General features: G+C 43.4%; 1 protein-coding gene across 1 annotated transcript in view; it reads left to right on the top strand.

Annotated features, from left to right (window-relative positions):
* Positions 1-9,948, top strand: part of chsy1 (chondroitin sulfate synthase 1) — a 28,495-nt gene extending 18,547 nt beyond the window's left edge. Inside the window, exon 2 of the mRNA XM_038813625.1 lies at positions 8,026-9,948. Coding sequence (XP_038669553.1) covers positions 8,026-9,615 — 1,590 coding nt within the window. The 3' untranslated portion in view covers positions 9,616-9,948. The remainder of the gene's footprint in view (positions 1-8,025) is intronic.
* Positions 9,949-17,481: the final 7,533 nt, after the last annotated feature.

Raw genomic sequence — 17,481 nt, 5'->3', positions numbered from 1 at the left:
AATTCAAACTTGGTACCATCAGCTTAACATACATTTGAAATGCAGTCAACAGATTGGGAATATGTAAATCTTGCCAACTCTTTTTTTTCCCCCAATTAAGGGGCAATTTTAGTGTGGCCAGTCCACCTACCCTGCACAGCTTTTTGGGTTGTGGGAGTGAGACCCACGCAGACACGGGGAGAATGTGCAAACTCTACACGGATGGTGACCTGGGGCCGGGATCGAACCCAGGTCCTCGGCACTGTGAGGCAGCAGTGCTAACCACTGCGCTGCCCTGGACTGTAAGCACCTTGTGCATCTCACAATGAGCTGTCTGCTCCTATACCGGCTTCCTTTTCACCCCAGGGTACTCTGTCCAATTCGCCCCTCCTGGTTTTGGTGTCTGATATTTACAGTTTTCTTTGCCTCATCCTAACTATTTCCAGGGTTTCTGCACGCGTTCCTCCATTTGCTTTCATGTAAAAACCAACTGAACTTCTGCAATTTTTTTCGACCTGTAGTAATGCATATTACTACTTGTGCCATGTTGAACCAGACCACTGTGATACTGTAGCTTTTCTCTCCTGAAAGAAACTTATTCCTGAGACTGCCAACGTTAAAACTTGGTATACCCACTTCTCCCACTCCAGAGATTGGACAGAATTTGACATTATTTTTATGTGTCTTTGCATGCTGTACACTTCCCATCTCCTGTCTGTTTTTGTTTTTTTTTGTCACGGAACCATTATATTTTATTTTTGCATGGTGAAGTGTCTAACTTGTGCTTAGGCTGTTCGGGAACCGTGCGGGTTGCAGCTTGGAGGGAAAATTGCAACAGGCCCCTGTGTGTTCATTGAATGTTGCTAGGTCAAGTTTGGAGTCATGTTCCATTATTGCCACTGTTACAATCACCATAGAGTCGATGACTGACTAAAGAAGAGAGCAATCCCTACAGTGCCAATGGAAAGAAAGCCATTGGACAAGATTTTACTTCTTAAATCTTTTACTGTAACAAACCAACTAAAATCAATGACCACTGCTGGAATTGGAACCTGATTTGGCAAAAAGGACCTGAACTCTGAGATAATCTGTAGTATCACCAGTGTCTTGCAGGCAGGCCCTGGCTAGGGGGTATGGGGGCTGGTTTTGAGAGGCTGGGATGAGAAGGTTAAAGGGGGAGCCTGACCTTGAGGAGGGCACACAGGACCAGTAAGAGGTCCACCTAGTTTCCTGACATTTAAAGATGCTGACTGCCTATTTGACGTGGGTCCAACTATTTTGTTAAAATTAAGTAAGCTTGAGGGACAAAATAAAAGGGGGCAGCCTCTTAAAAGTGGTGCTGCCTCAACTGAAAACAAATCACAAATGAAACTTTTTTCTTTTTTAAAAAATTTAAGCCAATTAAGTTTTGCCAATTAAGGGGCAATTTAACGTGGCCAATCCACCTAGCCTGCAGATCTTTAGTTTGTGGGAGCGAAACGCACGCAAACACAGGGAGAATATGCAAACTCCACACGGACAGTGACCCAGAGCCGGGATCGCACCTGGGATCTCGGCGCCGTGAGGCAGAAATGCTAACCATTATGCCTACGTGTTGCCCCATCACAAATTAAACTTAAAGCATCAAGTAAAATGTTGATGTATTGTCCAGCCTGCCTGCCTGCCTTCCCAGGTTATTATGATTATTTTGTCTATTTTGTCAATAGCACACATTCTTCCATTTGTTGGGAGCCATTATTCTGGCCAATAATATCCAACATCACCATTCTGGAGATTTGGCTCTGACCCCTGGCTGGATATATTTTCCAGCTGTTTTCTTAGAATGTTAGCTGAAGAAAATCGGGGACTTTGTAACTAAATTAACTCCAGCTACCAAGTAAAGATTAAAAGGAGTGAGGCCATGCAGAGATTTAAGCAAAAATTATCATTTTAAATTAGAGGCAGTAGACCAAGCTAAGCGATTCCTACAACCAACAGTTCTGATCAAGGGTCTGCAGTCTGCAACATCCAGTAGTGAATGGAGGTGGACAATTTAAATAACTAACTAGAGAAGGGGGAAGCTCCATAAATAACAACAATCCTCATCCTCAATGATGGAGGAAGCCCAACCCGACATGCCTGTGTGAAAGAAGGAGCTGAAGCGTTTACAACCATCTTCAACCACAAGTGCTGAGTGCATGGTCCATATCTGCATCCTCCTGAGGTTCTCAGCATTTCACGTCAGTCATGAGCTTGGGAAAAATGGGTGGTGTTTTTATTCTACTGTTTCAGATTTACTAAAAGGGAATGTCTTCCCCTGAATGGGTGAGAGTAGCATTGCATATCCAACAATTGGAAACGTTGAAATCTTTGGCATACACCTTGGACATATAAAGAAAAGTGTTATCATTTAACTCCTTGCGAGCCTTTGTGGGTTGGCCATGGTCTGTTTAACTGAAAAGACAACAAAAAATCAAAATGGCAGAAAACACTTTACAGAAATTAGCTTTAATCTTAATGTTCTTATAACATGTGAGGCATGGATCCAGGGCTTCTTTCCTTGGACCTTCGCAGCCGCTTGGGTTGTGAGCAGCACCTGATAGGGTCCCTCCCACTTGGACCCCAACAGCTCCTTCTGCAGTTTCTTCACGTAGACTCTAACTCCTGGCACAAGGTTGTGTCCGCAATCGGGTGGGTCACCCCACGCTGCCAATATCTGTAAGGAAGCATAACTGACGGCATGTGTTAGGTTCTGACAATATTTCAGTAATGCATCATTCACCAGATGACAGTTGGCTTTTCGTAAGTCAATAGTCCCTGGCAAGGACTTGGGCCTGCCAGTAATTACTTCAAATGGACCCGGGCCCGGGGCTCTTTGTTGTTACTCTGATGCTGCACAGGACTATTGTAAGGCTTGAGACATGGCATTCCTTCTTGGTGATACTTTGATCATCGCTCTTTCAGTCCGTTTCATACGTTCCACTTGTCCTGACAATGTGGGTAATACGGGCAATGTATGTTCAAGAGCTTACAAACATCTTTGCAAACAGCACCTGTAAAGTGGGTTCCGTTGTCCGAGTCTATGCTGGTTGGTACTCCCCATCTGAAAATATAGTTTTTTGCATTGAACCTTAGTGGTGTAGCTAGCTGTAGCTCTTCTGGCCTGTAAGGCCTCTACCTATCTGGAGAACTTGCCCATTATTTTCAGGACATCAATGTGTTTTTGACATGGGAGGGTAATTGTCCTGTATATGCTGGAATGGGCTACAGGGGCAGGAGCTCTTAACTGAGGCATTGATGTTCTAGATCCTGAATTCTTCTTCTGACTGGTGGTGCAGTGGTCTGCCGCCACCTAGGAATATTTCTTAAATCCTCGACCCTACCGGGTTCTCTTGAATCGAGCCAACATCTGTTAAGAGACCAGGTGCCCCATGAGTGGATATGTTGGGCCAAAAAGGGCATCAGTGACAGTGGTGCAACTGGTCTGTCAGTCTCTGCTTGTCTCCAAATGCCATCTTCACAGAACTTGATACCTGCTTCCATCCAGTCCATTTTGCTTCTTGTGAACACTCACTTTGCATTTTACGTAGGTTTTGTAGCAGCTGCGTACTTGCAGTCTGTAGATCTGGAGAATTGCATTGTGAGGCGACTTCTTTCGCAGCTGTTGTCCATCTGGTCTATCGCGCTGAGGTGACTTGTGTGACTCTATTCATTGAGAGTAATGCATGAACTGTATGAGGGCATTTAATGGTCAGTTTCTGGTCTAGGACAATACTTGTAGTAGCCGTTACGGCCTGACAAGTGGCTCTCGGACAACTTCCCCATCCGAGGGCTACTGTGTCCAATTTTCTGGAATAGTACCGAATTGGTCTCTGTTGATCCCCATGTTACTGGGCTGGGGCTGCTGTCATGCATCCATCTTTCTCGTGGACAAATAAGGTGAATGGTTTCCTGTTACTTGGAATTCCTAGAGCTGGTACTGAGCACAAGGCCTGATTCAGATTCACAAAGGCTTCTTTCTGTTCTGTTGTAAGGACGACCTCTTTTGATTTCCGATTTCCCTTCAAAAGATCATTCAATGGTTGTGCCAACTGCGTGTATGAATCAATCCAATTTCTGTTAAAGTTACACATCCAAAAATAATCTCAGGTCTTGGACTGTGGTGGGCTCTTTGGCAGCCCGAATTGCTTCTGTTCTATCCAGGGTAAGTTCTCGTGCCCTTCAAAATCTTCTGGCCTAAGTAGACAATCTCATGTTGGGCAATTTGTGCTTTGGCCATGTTGGCTTTATGTCCTCTCCGGTTGAGATGGTCTGCAAGAACACAAGTCTCTCTCATGATCCTTTTCTTCAATGGTGGCCAACAAAATGTCATCTACATACTGGATAATGGTGGAGGGCAATTCGGGCAGTTCCCTCAAATGGTTCTGTGAAGTCATGTGAAACAGTATGGCTGTATGGAAACCCTGTGATAGTCTTGACTAGGTGTATTGTTGCTGTTGAATGGCAAAGGCAAATCATGGCTGCACCTCCTCTGCTTGTGGAATTGACCAAAAGCCATTGGCCCTGTCTATAACTGAAAACCGCTCAAGTTCTGGTGTTAGGGCATTAAAATGGTGGAAGGGTCAGCCACCAAAGGAGCTTTCTTATCAATACACGGGTTGGCCTTTCTGTAGTTGACGGTCAGGTGCCATGTGCCATTTCCTTTTTTCACAGGCCAAACTTGACTATTCATTGAGCTGTATGTTTTAATCAATACATCCCTTTCCTCTAGTTACTTTACTACAGGTAGTATTCTCTCAATGGAGGATGGGATATTGCTTGGTGGTGTAATTCCAGTAAATAACGCCGATTGCATGTGTAGTAGGCCACAATCATTCTTATCTTTGGCCCAAATTGGATGGTCGGATTGTATCCCATCCTGTATTTGTTCTCCTTGCTCTTTCTACCAAAAGGAATCACTTCTGTTGTCTGCATTAAATTTAATCTGCTCCATGTCTGGTTAGTCCACCAGCCTACCTGTCTTGTGCCCCCTTGGCACAAGACAGGTGCCGGATTGTGGCGACTCGGGGCTTTTCACAGTAACTTCATTGCAGTGTTAATGTAAGCCTACTTGTGACAGTAAAGATTATTATTATTGAAGTCTATCGCATATTTGGAACTTGACCAACTGCCAGATATACATAACCAGTTTTCCCAGGGACAGAAACATTAAATGAAACCCACTTAAAACTAGACCTTATTTCTAATGTTTACCAACACAAATATAAATCCCTTAAAACTAAGTTTGCCTTCTGAACAGTCATTAAATAGTTTAATGGGTTGTCTGTGCCCCCAGAAACCTGGGAGTGGCAAAGATTGAACAACGCCCAGCATCAATTATATCTCCATTTGTGAAACCACCTCAATTAGTGACAACTTCAAATAGCGAAAGTTAAAATAAACCGTAGTCATATATCCCATGTTTAGTTAAGTTTGGACATACTGATCGTTTTTTTCCTTTTCTATAAAATAACCAGCAAAGTATTTTGCCTATAGGTTACAAAATGAAGGTGGGCTTGATTTTGCCTTAAGGTTTGGGCAGCTCTTGCCCTCTACCTTTTGAGGGAAATGTGAACATTCTTCCTATCGGTCCGATTCGGGTTTTCTTCCTGCCCTTTTGTTGGATCCAGCATGTTGCTTCCTTGAAATTGAAAATTTAGGGTGGCACGGTGGCGCAGGGGTTAGCACTGTTGCCTACATTGCTGAGGACCCGGGTTCGGTCCGGACCCAGCTCACTCATTCTCCCTGTGTCTGCATGGGTTTCATCCTCACAGCCTGAAGATGTGCAGGTCATGTTATTGGCCCCACTAAATTGCCCCTTAATTGGGAAAAAAAAATTGGATACTCTAAATTTATTTATTTTTTAAATTGAAAATGTAATCAGCTTTGCTTCAAATTTCCACTTCTCCTTTCACTTCAATTATCCGTATCCAACTCCTCCTCATCTTTCTATTTCAATTTCTTTTAATCCTTGCAAGGGACATGGAAGTCGCTGGCTAGGCCAGCATTTTTATTACTCATCCCTAACTGCACACAAGAAGGTGGTGGTGAATCACTGCTGTCCATATAGCATAGGTAAACTCAGTGCCGTTAGGGAGTGAATTCCAGGGTTTTGACCCCGACAATGAAGGAGTGGCGATATATTTCCAAGTCAGGATGGTGTGTAGATTGGAGGGGAATTTGAAGATGGTGTTTATCGTGTGCAGTTTGTTGATGGTAATACCATCAGGTTTTTGGGAGAAGGGTGGTTGGAGCTGGGCCTGGCACTTGTGTGGTAGGATCGTTTCTTGCTACCTATCGTCCCCAGGCCAATGTTAACCAAGTCTTACCGCATTTGGACATGGACTGCTTCAGTATCGCAATTCATCAGCACACAGCCCCACTTCTGACTTTTTATGACGGAGGGAAGGTCATTAATGAAGCAAATCTAACAGTGCGTGGGGTACCTTCACCTCAGGAACTGCAGCGGTTCAAGAAGCAACTCATCACCACCTTCTGAAGGGCAAACAGGGATGGGCAATAAATGCTGGCCTAACCAGCATTTTTTTTTAAGATGCTCGACTCAACAAACTCCCATATGAGGCAGCAGGTTGGCAAAATTCCACTCATCTCATCGTAACCTTGTTTTAATATATTTAATCTTACTGAAGTTTTCAAAATTAAATTCTCCTAGTTTATTTAAATTTATATCGTTTAAATGATTAATTTCACTTAGCTATAGGTTCTAAGCTTTAAATACAAATTACTTTGGTGTCAAAAAGCAAGACAGCACTTCCTCCTCTGCACCAAATCCTCTGCTGTTGTCCTGTTAACGATGCTCAGCATTCTTGTTTACACTCCCATGTCTTGGGTTCGCAAAGTCAGTAAAAGCTTGTCACTTATTTTCGCAGCTGGAGCAATTCAACATTTGATGGTGAGTGCACCAGCTTTGAACAGTGACTTCTTGTTCAGTTTGTAACTCCTCTGATTTGACCAGAAAGCCTCGGTTTGAGTCCTGTTTTTTTCTCTCTGCTGAGCAGCCATTTAAGGTTGTTCCATTTGATGGTGTATATATGGGCAGGGTAGAAATGTTTGGCTGTGGGTTTCACTCTTGGTGACCCTCTCACTGCCTAAGAATTAATCTGTGAGGACAACACCCTCCCCTGGCCCCCCTCAACCCACTGCTGGAAGGCTTTTAAATTAATTTCTGGGATGTGGGCGTCGCTGGTTAGGCCAACATTTATTACCCATCCCTAGTTGCCCATCAGAAGGTGGTGATGTGTTGCATTCTTGAACTGCTGCAATCTTTGAGGTTCTATGTTCTATGTATAGGTGCACCACTGTGCTGTTAGGGAGCGAGTTTTGGATTTTGCCCCAGAGACAGTGAAGGAATGGCAATATATTTCCAAATCAGGGTGATGAGTGACTTTGGAGGGAAACCTCCAGGTGGTGGAGTTCCCAGGTATCTGCTGCTCTTCACCTTCATGATGGCAGTGGTCGTGGGTTTGGAAGGTGCTGTCTAAGGAACCTGGGTGAGTTACTGTTTGTGCATCCTGTAGATGGTACACTCAGCGGCCACTGATTGTCGGTGGTGGAGGGTTTGAATGTTTGTGGAAGGGGGAGCAATCAAGCAGGCTGCTTTGTCCTGGATGGTGCGAGCTTCTTGAATGTTGTTGGAGTTGCATTCGTCCAGGCAAGTGGAGAGTATTCCATTACACCCCTTATTTGTGCCTTGTAGATGATGGTGGGCAGGCTTTGGAGGGTCAGGAGGTGAGTTACTCGCCATAGGATTCCTAATCTCTGACCTGTCCTGGTAGCCACATTATATGGCTAGTCCAGTTCAGTTTCTGATCAATGGTAACCCCCAGGATGTTGCAGTACTCGGTGTTGATGCTCAAATAATCAAGCTGTGACCTTTTAGGGTGGGTATTGGGATGCAATGGTTGGTACCACATTGAGGCAGAACTAGCATCTTGGGGCTGGCAGAGAAAGCACATTGTGTGATATCTGTATCCTTAGTCTTGAGTATTTTTCCTTTTACTTACACAGATGCAGCAGTTGTTTTATGAAAACTATGAACCGAATAAAAAAGGCTACATCCAAGATCTACATAACAGCAAGATTCAGCGGGCAATCACTCTGCACCCCAACAAAAGCCCTGAATATCAGTACCGGCTCCACAGCTACATGCTGAGCCGCAAGATTGCGGAGCTTCGTCATCGCACTATCCAGCTTCATCGAGAGATTGTGCTGATGGGTAGATACAGTAACTCTGAGCTTCATAAGGACGACCTTCAGTTGGGAATCCCACCTTCTTTCATGAGATTCCAACCTCATCACAGAGGAGAGGTACTGGAGTGGGAGTTCCTGACGGGGAAATATCTTTATTCAGCTTTTGACGGGCAGCCTCCACGGAGAGGGATGGAGTCCTCTCAGAAACAAGCTTTCGATGACATTATCATGCAGGTGATGGAAATGATCAACGCAAACGCCAAGAGCAGAGGCCGGATCATTGACTTCAAAGAGATTCAGTATGGTTACCGAAGGGTTAACCCTATGTATGGGGCAGAATATGTACTTGACCTGCTTCTTCTCTACAAAAAGCACAAGGGCAAAAAGATGACTGTCCCTGTGAGGAGACATGCTTACCTGCAGCAAACCTTCAGCAAGATCCAGTTTGCTGAATGTGAAGAGATTGATGCTAAAGGTTTGGCCAGCAAAATTGACAGTAACTCGCAATCTCTCTCCTTTCTCGCTAATCCCCTCCAAATGTTTGTCCCTTTCCAACTCGGGGCCACTAAAGGTGGGACCATGGAGCCCAAAGAAAAGAAAATCAACATCTTGGTCCCACTGTTGGGCCGATTTGAAATGTTTGCCAGATTCATGGAAAACTTTGAAAGAACTTGCCTGATTTCAAATCAAAATGTCAAATTAGTTATTTTGCTGTTCAACTCTGATTCCAATCCAGACAAAACTAAACAAGTAGAATTGATGAGAGACTATCGTATAAAATATCCCAAAGTAGAATTGCAACTTTTTCCTGTGGCGGGTGAGTTTTCAAGGGCTCTGGCTCTGCAACTTGGCTCTGCCCAATTTAGCAATGAATCTCTACTTCTGTTTTGTGATGTTGACTTGATTTTTACAGTGGACTTTCTGCAGCGTTGTAGGGATAATACTGTACCAGGGGAAGGAGCATACTTTCCCATTATCTTCACCCAATATGACCCAAAGATTGTACAGGCAGGTAAAGTCCCCAATGACAATTATGCCTTCACAACACAGAGCGGATTCTGGAGACACTATGGGTTTGGGATCACCTGTGTTTACAAAAGTGACCTTCTGCTTGCCGGTGGCTTTGATGTCTCTATCCAGGGCTGGGGCATGGAGGATGTAGATCTCTTCAACAAATTCATTGACGTTGGTTTAAAGCCGTTCAGGAGTCAGGAAGTTGGAATTGTTCATATCTACCATTCAATATATTGTGACCCGAACCTTGAAGCCAAACAGCTTAAGATGTGCACGGCCTCCAAAGCCTCAACCTATGGTTCCACACAGCAGCTGGCAGAGCTCTGGCTGGAGAAACACAGACTCAACCTCAGCAACAGCAGCTATCATGGTGATTTAAAGAGGACAGCCTAACATCCAGCTAGGCTGGAAAACTCTTAATTTATTTTAAAAAATGTTTTCATAGTTTGATTGAAGCGTGTTTTACAAGCAAAAGGACATTTTACTTTGACTAAAAGCAAGTGTGTTCACGTCAGCATTTCTGATGGCACCGACCCTGTTTAACTGCGCAGGTGAATGGCAGGACTAGAATGAAGAAACAGATAATCACGCGTGACTAGCTGTGCTCCAGTTAGAAGAGCAGGGCGTTAGCTGGGGGTCACCAGCCTCATACAGAGGAGAATGTCTAACTCCCTGAGACATTCCGAATCTAACTTATAATGTGAATAAATTTGATATTTAAGTTTATGAGACAGTTCCCCTTTTGTAGCAGCTGGACCATTGCACATTGACAATGTTGCAAACCATAACTTTTACTTTGTCGGGACTTATTTCAGCTGTTGACTTTGCTCCTTTTCACAGTCAAAATGTACTGAGTTAAGTCATTACTTCACAATATCAGCATCTTAAGTGCTGACTTCAAGTGTCAAGTATGTTTAGGATGCTTGTGGCGTTTTATACATGTTTTCCAAAGATTTATATTGATTTAATTTCCTTGGTGGTGTGTAATTCAGCATCTTGTGCTGACTGTCCAGGATTGCCATTGTGTCTTGGAGCTATCCAGCTCATCTTGGGTACCCTCCAATCAGCTCAAACTCCCCTGGCTCCCAGTTCTGAGCAACATCCCACCTCCTCACATGAGGAGAGCGATTGTAGCAAGACAGCCCCCAGGGAAGGTTGACACCAACCCAAACAACCCCAGGACTTTCCCAGTCCATCTGCTGCTCACCTCCCATCACATCGACCAGTATGGCTAAGACCACCGAGCTGAGGAGAAATAACAGAGGCCCTGTGGCAACATGAATGCATCCAACAGGCCACCATTAAAACCACTTCCTGATCACGGATCCCACAGCCCATCCCCGCGACTTCAACCTACCACACCAACATTGGGCACTGCCAACCCTTTCTGCACTGGCCCTGCAGGGAGCCCGGACTTCAGCTGTTGTGCCTTTCTCTCTCTCTCTCTCTCTCTCTCTCTCTTGTTCTCTCGCTCTTCTCCACCCCCCACCCCCGGTGGCCAAATCATTGGAGGCTGCCCCCCGACAGCATTCAGCAGAGGTCTAGGAGAACTCCATTTAGTCACTGAAAGTGATTGTCTAGTAATCACTGCACGCGCTAAAAAAATAATAATTGATTCTCTGGCCCTCTACACTTCAGCACATTTGCATAGTGGTTAGCACAGTTGCTTCACAGCTCCAGGGTCCCAGGTTCAATTCCCGGCTTGGGTCACTGTGCGGAGTCTGCATATTCTCCCTTTGTCTGCGTGGCTTTCCTCCAGGTGCTCCCGATTTCCTCCCACTGTCCAAAAAGATGTGCCGGTTAGGTGGATTGGACATGCTAAATTGCCCTTAGTGTCCAAAAACAAGTTAGGTGCGGTTACTGGGTTATGGGGATAGGGTGCAGGTGAGGGCTTAATTCGGGTGCCCTTTCCTAGTGTTGGTGCAGACTCGATGGGCTGAATGGCCTCCTGCATTGTAAATTCTATGATCCTCTCCCAGCTCTACACATGCCGAGGGTAGTTGCTTTCATCTTCCCTTTGCCCCTGCCCTCCAAAAATAACAACTCCAGCAGTCACATAATATATTATTTGAGTTATGGCTCTAGTACAAAATTAATTTCTGTTTTTACTTTTAACATTTGCATATTTTTTGCAAAGTAGAAGTTTGATCTTGTAACTGAACATTCTTTCAGGCACAGATTCTCCAGCAGTTGATGAACCGAGTGAGAAAACCCTTCACCACTCCATCCATCCAGATGCCATGGGGGTGGGTTTGTGCTTTGGACCTGGCTAAAGTATTCTGTACCAGGTCTATACACACCATTCACATACCTGTATGACTCACAGAGACTGTCCTCTTCTTGACTTTACTTTCTAAACTGTTGCCGGGTTATATTTTATGCACAGGTGATCACGACATTTCCCCCATGTCTGGTCCTTCCAAAGGGGATTCTCTCCTTCCATATCTGTTGAGCCTTTAGGATGCCCTCCCCAACTGTCAGCTTCCTCTAATAATAATAATAATCTTTATTACTGGGGCTGGTTTAGCTCACTGGGCTAAATTGCTGGCTTTTAAAGCAGGCCAGCAGCATGGTTCGATTCCTGTACCAGCCTCCCTGGACAGGCGCCGGAATGTGGCGACTCAGGGCTTTTCACAGCAACATCATTGAAACCTACTCATGACAATAAGCGATTTTCATTTTTCATATTGTCACTGCAATGAAGTTATTGTGAAAAGCCCCCAGTCACCACACTCCGGCGCCTGTTCGGGTTCACAGAGGGAGAATTCAGAATGCCCAATTCACCTAACAGCATGTCGTTCCGGACTTGTGGGAGGAAATCGGAGCACCCGGAGGAAACCCACGCAGACATGGGGAGAACGTGCAGATTCCGCACAGACAGTGTCCCAAGTCGGGAATCGAACCTGGGTCCCTGGAGCTGGGAAGCAACAGTGCTAACCACTGTGTACCATGCTGCCCACTCTACAGCATCTACACTCTTTTTGCAATGTTCCAATTGAGCCCAGGTCAACTCCTTTTCCTGACAGCTCTTTATCTCAAACCAAGGGAGTCATTTTTTAATGGACTTCGTTACAACTATTGTTTTAGGAAAAGATTTTATTCAAGACGAACAAAAAGTGCTAAAATCCTGCCTGTATTTGGCCCAACGATACGACAAACTGATGTTGGATGGAGCAGCAGTTGTTGGCAGCATTATATCCAGGGAAATGTGGACACAACTCCTGAACATTAAAAACACTTCATAAAAAGAATGGGAAAATAATCTAGTTTTGAAACTTATTTATTTTTGTGTATCTTTTTAAAGCCTTTTCAAAGAACTGCATTCTTCCTTTTAAATATGGACGGGAACGTAAGACTTTGCTTCAAACTGATCCTTTGTTGAATGGGAGAAATACACTTTGAATTTTCACAAGATGCAGTCTGGTTTTGTATCTAACTTGCACTATGTGCAAGGAGCTGTCTGCTGATCCTGTGCCTATAAAACTGATGTTTAGTGTAAACCTCTGCTTGAGGCACCTGCGTCCTTTGATAATAGGCAAGGTGCTAACAGAACATCTCTTCTGCCAAAACAGCACAAAACCAGTTAACCCAGTGCTGTGCTATTTGTCCAGTGTTATTTGCATAGCTTTCTTTAAGGTACTTTCACATTGTTTGCAGCCACTCACTGTGAGGTGGTATTACTTGTGTTTCGTACATGTGCATGTTTTGTTTTCAGACGACCAGTGAAGAGGAAACATGCAGAGAATGAATGAAAGGATTGAGCACCTCCTTGGTGCAAATTTTACATCGTTTGCTCTTCCCATGTGTAAGATGTCCTCTACTACTCACTGCAGTGGAATTAAACCTCTGTTCTTTATTAACTACAGTTTTCCTCCAACTCTGGCTTGCAGAATCCAATGCCTATAGGCACAAATTAAATGTTTAGTAGCGAATGAGAAACCATTTCAGCACCGTGCACAGTATGAGCATTTCTATGCTGATTAACTCTTTCTTCCACTATTCTTGGTGATATTGTGTGTTGAACACAAAGCTATTATTTTACCTACACTACTGAATTTTCCCATTCTCTGGTGGGTGAGGCTTTGTGAGATAGCAACACCCAATTGTTCTCATTGATGCTCTCTGAATCCCCCTCCACTTTGGACCATTTGCTTACGTATTAGAAACACAAATGTTATCTTTGTTTATATTATGAAGGGGAGGTGGTGGTGTATTGAGACTACCACTGAACTAATCCAGAGGCCTAGACTAATATCCTGGCGACGAGGATTCAAACCCTACCACAGCAACTTGTAGAATTTGAATTAAATTGAAAGTCACTCTTGGTAATGATGACCATGATTGTTGCAAAAAACCATCTGGTTCAATCACCTCCTATAGGGAAGGAAATCTGCTGTCCTTACCCGGTTTGGCCTACATGTGACTTCAGACCCACAGCAACGTGGCTGACTTGATTTCCCTCTGGTACAGCATAGCAAACCACTCAATTCAAGGGCAATTGGGGATGGGCAACAAATGTTGGCTTTACCAGCGGTGCCCATATCCTACAAAAATAATAGACAGGACAGCTCTAACCAGCTTACCATCAAGTGAAGGACATTAATTGTATTTTGTTTTGTCATTGCTTCCTGCTTTTTGAAGAATACTGGACACACAGTAGTGTTTTCTTGTAATTTGAAGTTTACAGACTCATTAATGAGAATATTGGTGGGATTTCTTCTCGTCCATTGAATCTGTCGTAGACATACCCCAAAATGTATTAATCAAAGAGAGAAAATTTTAACCAACTTTTTGTTCTGAATGTAGACTGCCACAATTGCAGTTGGAACCAGTTATGGGGATACTAATTTGTTTTGTTCTTGTATTTGTCTGTGTGAGAGGGATTCTGCAATTTCAAATTGGACGTGTTTGTAATTTTACAATAGGATAACTGATTAAGCTGGTTAGTGTGATCAAAGTACCTCCCAGAACGGCAGAGAGATCCATATTGTGGAAACGCCAGAGGCTGGGGTTTCTTTGTATCGTGTACACCTGAAAGATTTGGGTGATGACAGAATTAGGTTTCTTTTATTTAAAGAAAAGTTGCAATTTAGCAACTAATGTATCAATACTGTTTTCCACCACCTTACTGGTAAAGAGTCTGAAATTTTGCAATGCAAATCCATGCAAAGTTCTGAAAGTTCCTGTGTACTGATTTGTGTACATTCTGTTTATTAAAAATGAATAACATTTATTGCTTTTGTGATTTCATTATAATGTAGGGGCTGGGAGCTTAAAGGATGAAACGGCTTGGGCAGATAAACAGCCTATTGCATTTAATGCAGAAATGGAAATGATGGGTAGCACGGTGGGACAGTGGTTAGTACTGCTGCCTCACGGTGTCGGGGTCTCGGGCTCAATCCCGGCTCTGGGTCACCGTCCATGTGGAGTTTGCACATTCTCCCTGTGTTTGCGTGGGTATCACCCCTACAAATTGGGTTCTCTAAATGGATTTTTAAAAAAAGAAATGGAAATGATAACTAATTTTACAATTCAGACGTATTTCACAATACGGAGAAGAGCCGAAACAAGAGTGGCATAGAAAATCTTGAAAGAATGCTTGAGTTTTAAAATTGTGATTGAAAACTTACAGTTGTATATCTCAGGAATACTACTTGCAACTTTGGGTTCCCTGTTTATATAGGACAGTTTTAACAGTGTTTTTACAATATTTACTGCAAAGCCCAGATGAACCAGTGCCAGTTGAGAGGAATAGAATGGAATTGTTCAAAAGGATGAAAGGAATAATCCTGGTAAATGTATGGAGTGAGTCCAGAAGAGCGGGAGTTGTTCTCTGCAGGGTGACTGAATGAGGCAGGATGTGAAACTTTGATCAGGACATGGCAGGAATGGACAGTGTACAAACATGACTGTGCACCAACAGATAAGACCAGAGTTTGCAATTATAATAAAGACAGAATTATAGGATCAGTATCCAAATACATGTAGTATTTGCACAAATTAGATCAATTGTCAGGACAGATAGAAATAAACATGTGTGATGTGATAACCATCACAAAGCCCCAGCTGCAAGGAACTCGAACTAACTTTGGACAGGAAGATCCAGTCATCATGATATACTTTGGATTATTAACATCGGAAAGATGTCTTGTTTAACAAATATTTAGGAACTAAAAGAACAGGACCTAATGGATTATGATTTTGATTATCTAAATCAAGTGCAAATTGAAATAGGGAGAAGATAAAGGAAGTGAACACCTGGCTAAGTAATGTGGATAAGAGGGGATCAATTCCTGGAATACTGACACCAGGAAGAAACTACCGTTGCAATGGACTCCACTGAACTGTAATCTAGATAGGACGGTTGCAAGGACTTTAGCGAATAGAGGGAGGACTCAGTTGAAAAAGGTCACACGAATAAAAACTGCTGCAAACATGACAGGCAAAGGAAAAACCAAAAGTAATTAAATTAGGAGAGAGAAATAAGAAACATGAATAAAACAGCTAGAGGACAGGCTAGGATGTGGGATAATAAACATTTTTTATACAAACATGCAGTATAAGGAGCAAATTCAATGAATTCTAGCCACAAATTTGCACGGAATGATGTAGTCAGGACAGGATTACAGGATGGATAGGAAAAAGTGAAGAATTGGAGAAGTAGCCTTCGTGATTCTGAACAAAATCATCAATCGTACGAGAAACAAGCAGTAGGTGCACACTTCAATTAGAATTAAGAAATGGGAAAGGATTTAAGATTGTAGTGGAAATTGTGTATAGTCCTTGGTGGCAGCTGCGAATGAGAGATTGTACAATGCAGGATTAGATAAGCATGTAGCAAAGGCAGCATAGTTTTAATGAAGGATTTTAACCTGCATATAGATCAGGACAAAGCAGACTGTCAAAAACGTAATGGATTTCTGGAGAGGATTATTCTTTGCAGCAATATATCCCAGAACCAATTGCTACGACTCCCTGGGCAATTCCAGCCCCACAGACCCCAGAGTCCCAACATAGGTGAATTAACCAAAAATGTGAGTATTTCTCTGAGATCTTTAACCTTCAGCTGCTCCAATAACTTGCACCAGATTTGTAAGTAAAATATGAAAAAAACCTTATTGTAACGAAAAGACATACATGAAATGGAAATAATTGAACAATGGTCTACTAATCTAATTATTCCCCTAACCCCGTCCTACCCTCCACCCAGATACATGCAGGACAGACACACAGAACAGTGTGGGGTAGGAAAGGTTCAAAATTACGGATTAAACTGGGGATGAGATGCATCTTTGCTGCTAAGGTTGTAGACTTCATGGTTGGTGATCCTCCAAGGACATGAAGTGTTGCAATAATCGGTTGGTTTAATCTTCTATTGGATGCCTTCAATTAGAACATGCAGGCTGTAGAATTCTCTCTGATGAGTCACTTCCAGTTGTACAGGCCTCCAGCAGACTGGCTCTTAGATTCACTCAGATGATATTAGAATCCTCTGCCTGAGGTACAAGGTTGCCTGTCCACTCCCACTTATTGCACGCTTGTCTGCAGATTAAGATTGACTATAGTGAAGAGCAAGTAAAAGGCCCTTTTCCAGAAACTTTAGTAATCTCAGGGGAGAGTTATCAGCATTGTGCCTTCCCCAGCCTTCCAAATAGGTTAGGCTTTTACAGACCTGGCTGGAGACTGCAGCCTTTTGATCAGAAGCTACTTTCACAGGCTTCAGCCTTCTAAATCACCATGCAGAGTGAAGACATCAGCTATACCTTCCAGTGGAACTTCCACAGGCTAGCTGGAAGCCTTTTAAATCGGCAGAGAGAGAGAGACTCTACCTGCTGCGTGTTGACTTTCAGGTCTAAACAGAAAGCCAAAACAGAACCTGACTTTCTGTTCCAGATGTTGCTGAATGGCTCCACCAATCACAAACAAAAACAGGGCTGGCCTGGAATCCAAGAAGAGCTGATTGGCTGCTTGCCAAATCCATCAGAAATGATATCACAGTCCATGCCACAGAGAATATGGAATCGAGGTCTGCTCGGCCAGTCCAAATAGCTGCCAGCCCGGGGGGGGGGGGGGGGGGGGGGTTAATAAGAAGATCCTTACACAATGAAGAGGGCATCTGATATTAAAATTAGTTCTGAGTAATAAGCCAAATATAGTTAACAATATAATGGTGTGTACACATTTGTCTAATAGTGAACCTAATATAATTAAGATCAGTATAGTCTTTGAAAAGGGAGAAATGAGAAGGAACATCGCAAA

The sequence above is a fragment of the Scyliorhinus canicula genome, chromosome 12 (genome assembly GCF_902713615.1).
Source record: "Scyliorhinus canicula chromosome 12, sScyCan1.1, whole genome shotgun sequence".
Lineage (NCBI taxonomy): Eukaryota > Metazoa > Chordata > Chondrichthyes > Carcharhiniformes > Scyliorhinidae > Scyliorhinus > Scyliorhinus canicula.
Note: the sequence above shows the minus strand (reverse complement) of the source record. Positions and strands in the feature narration are given on the sequence as shown.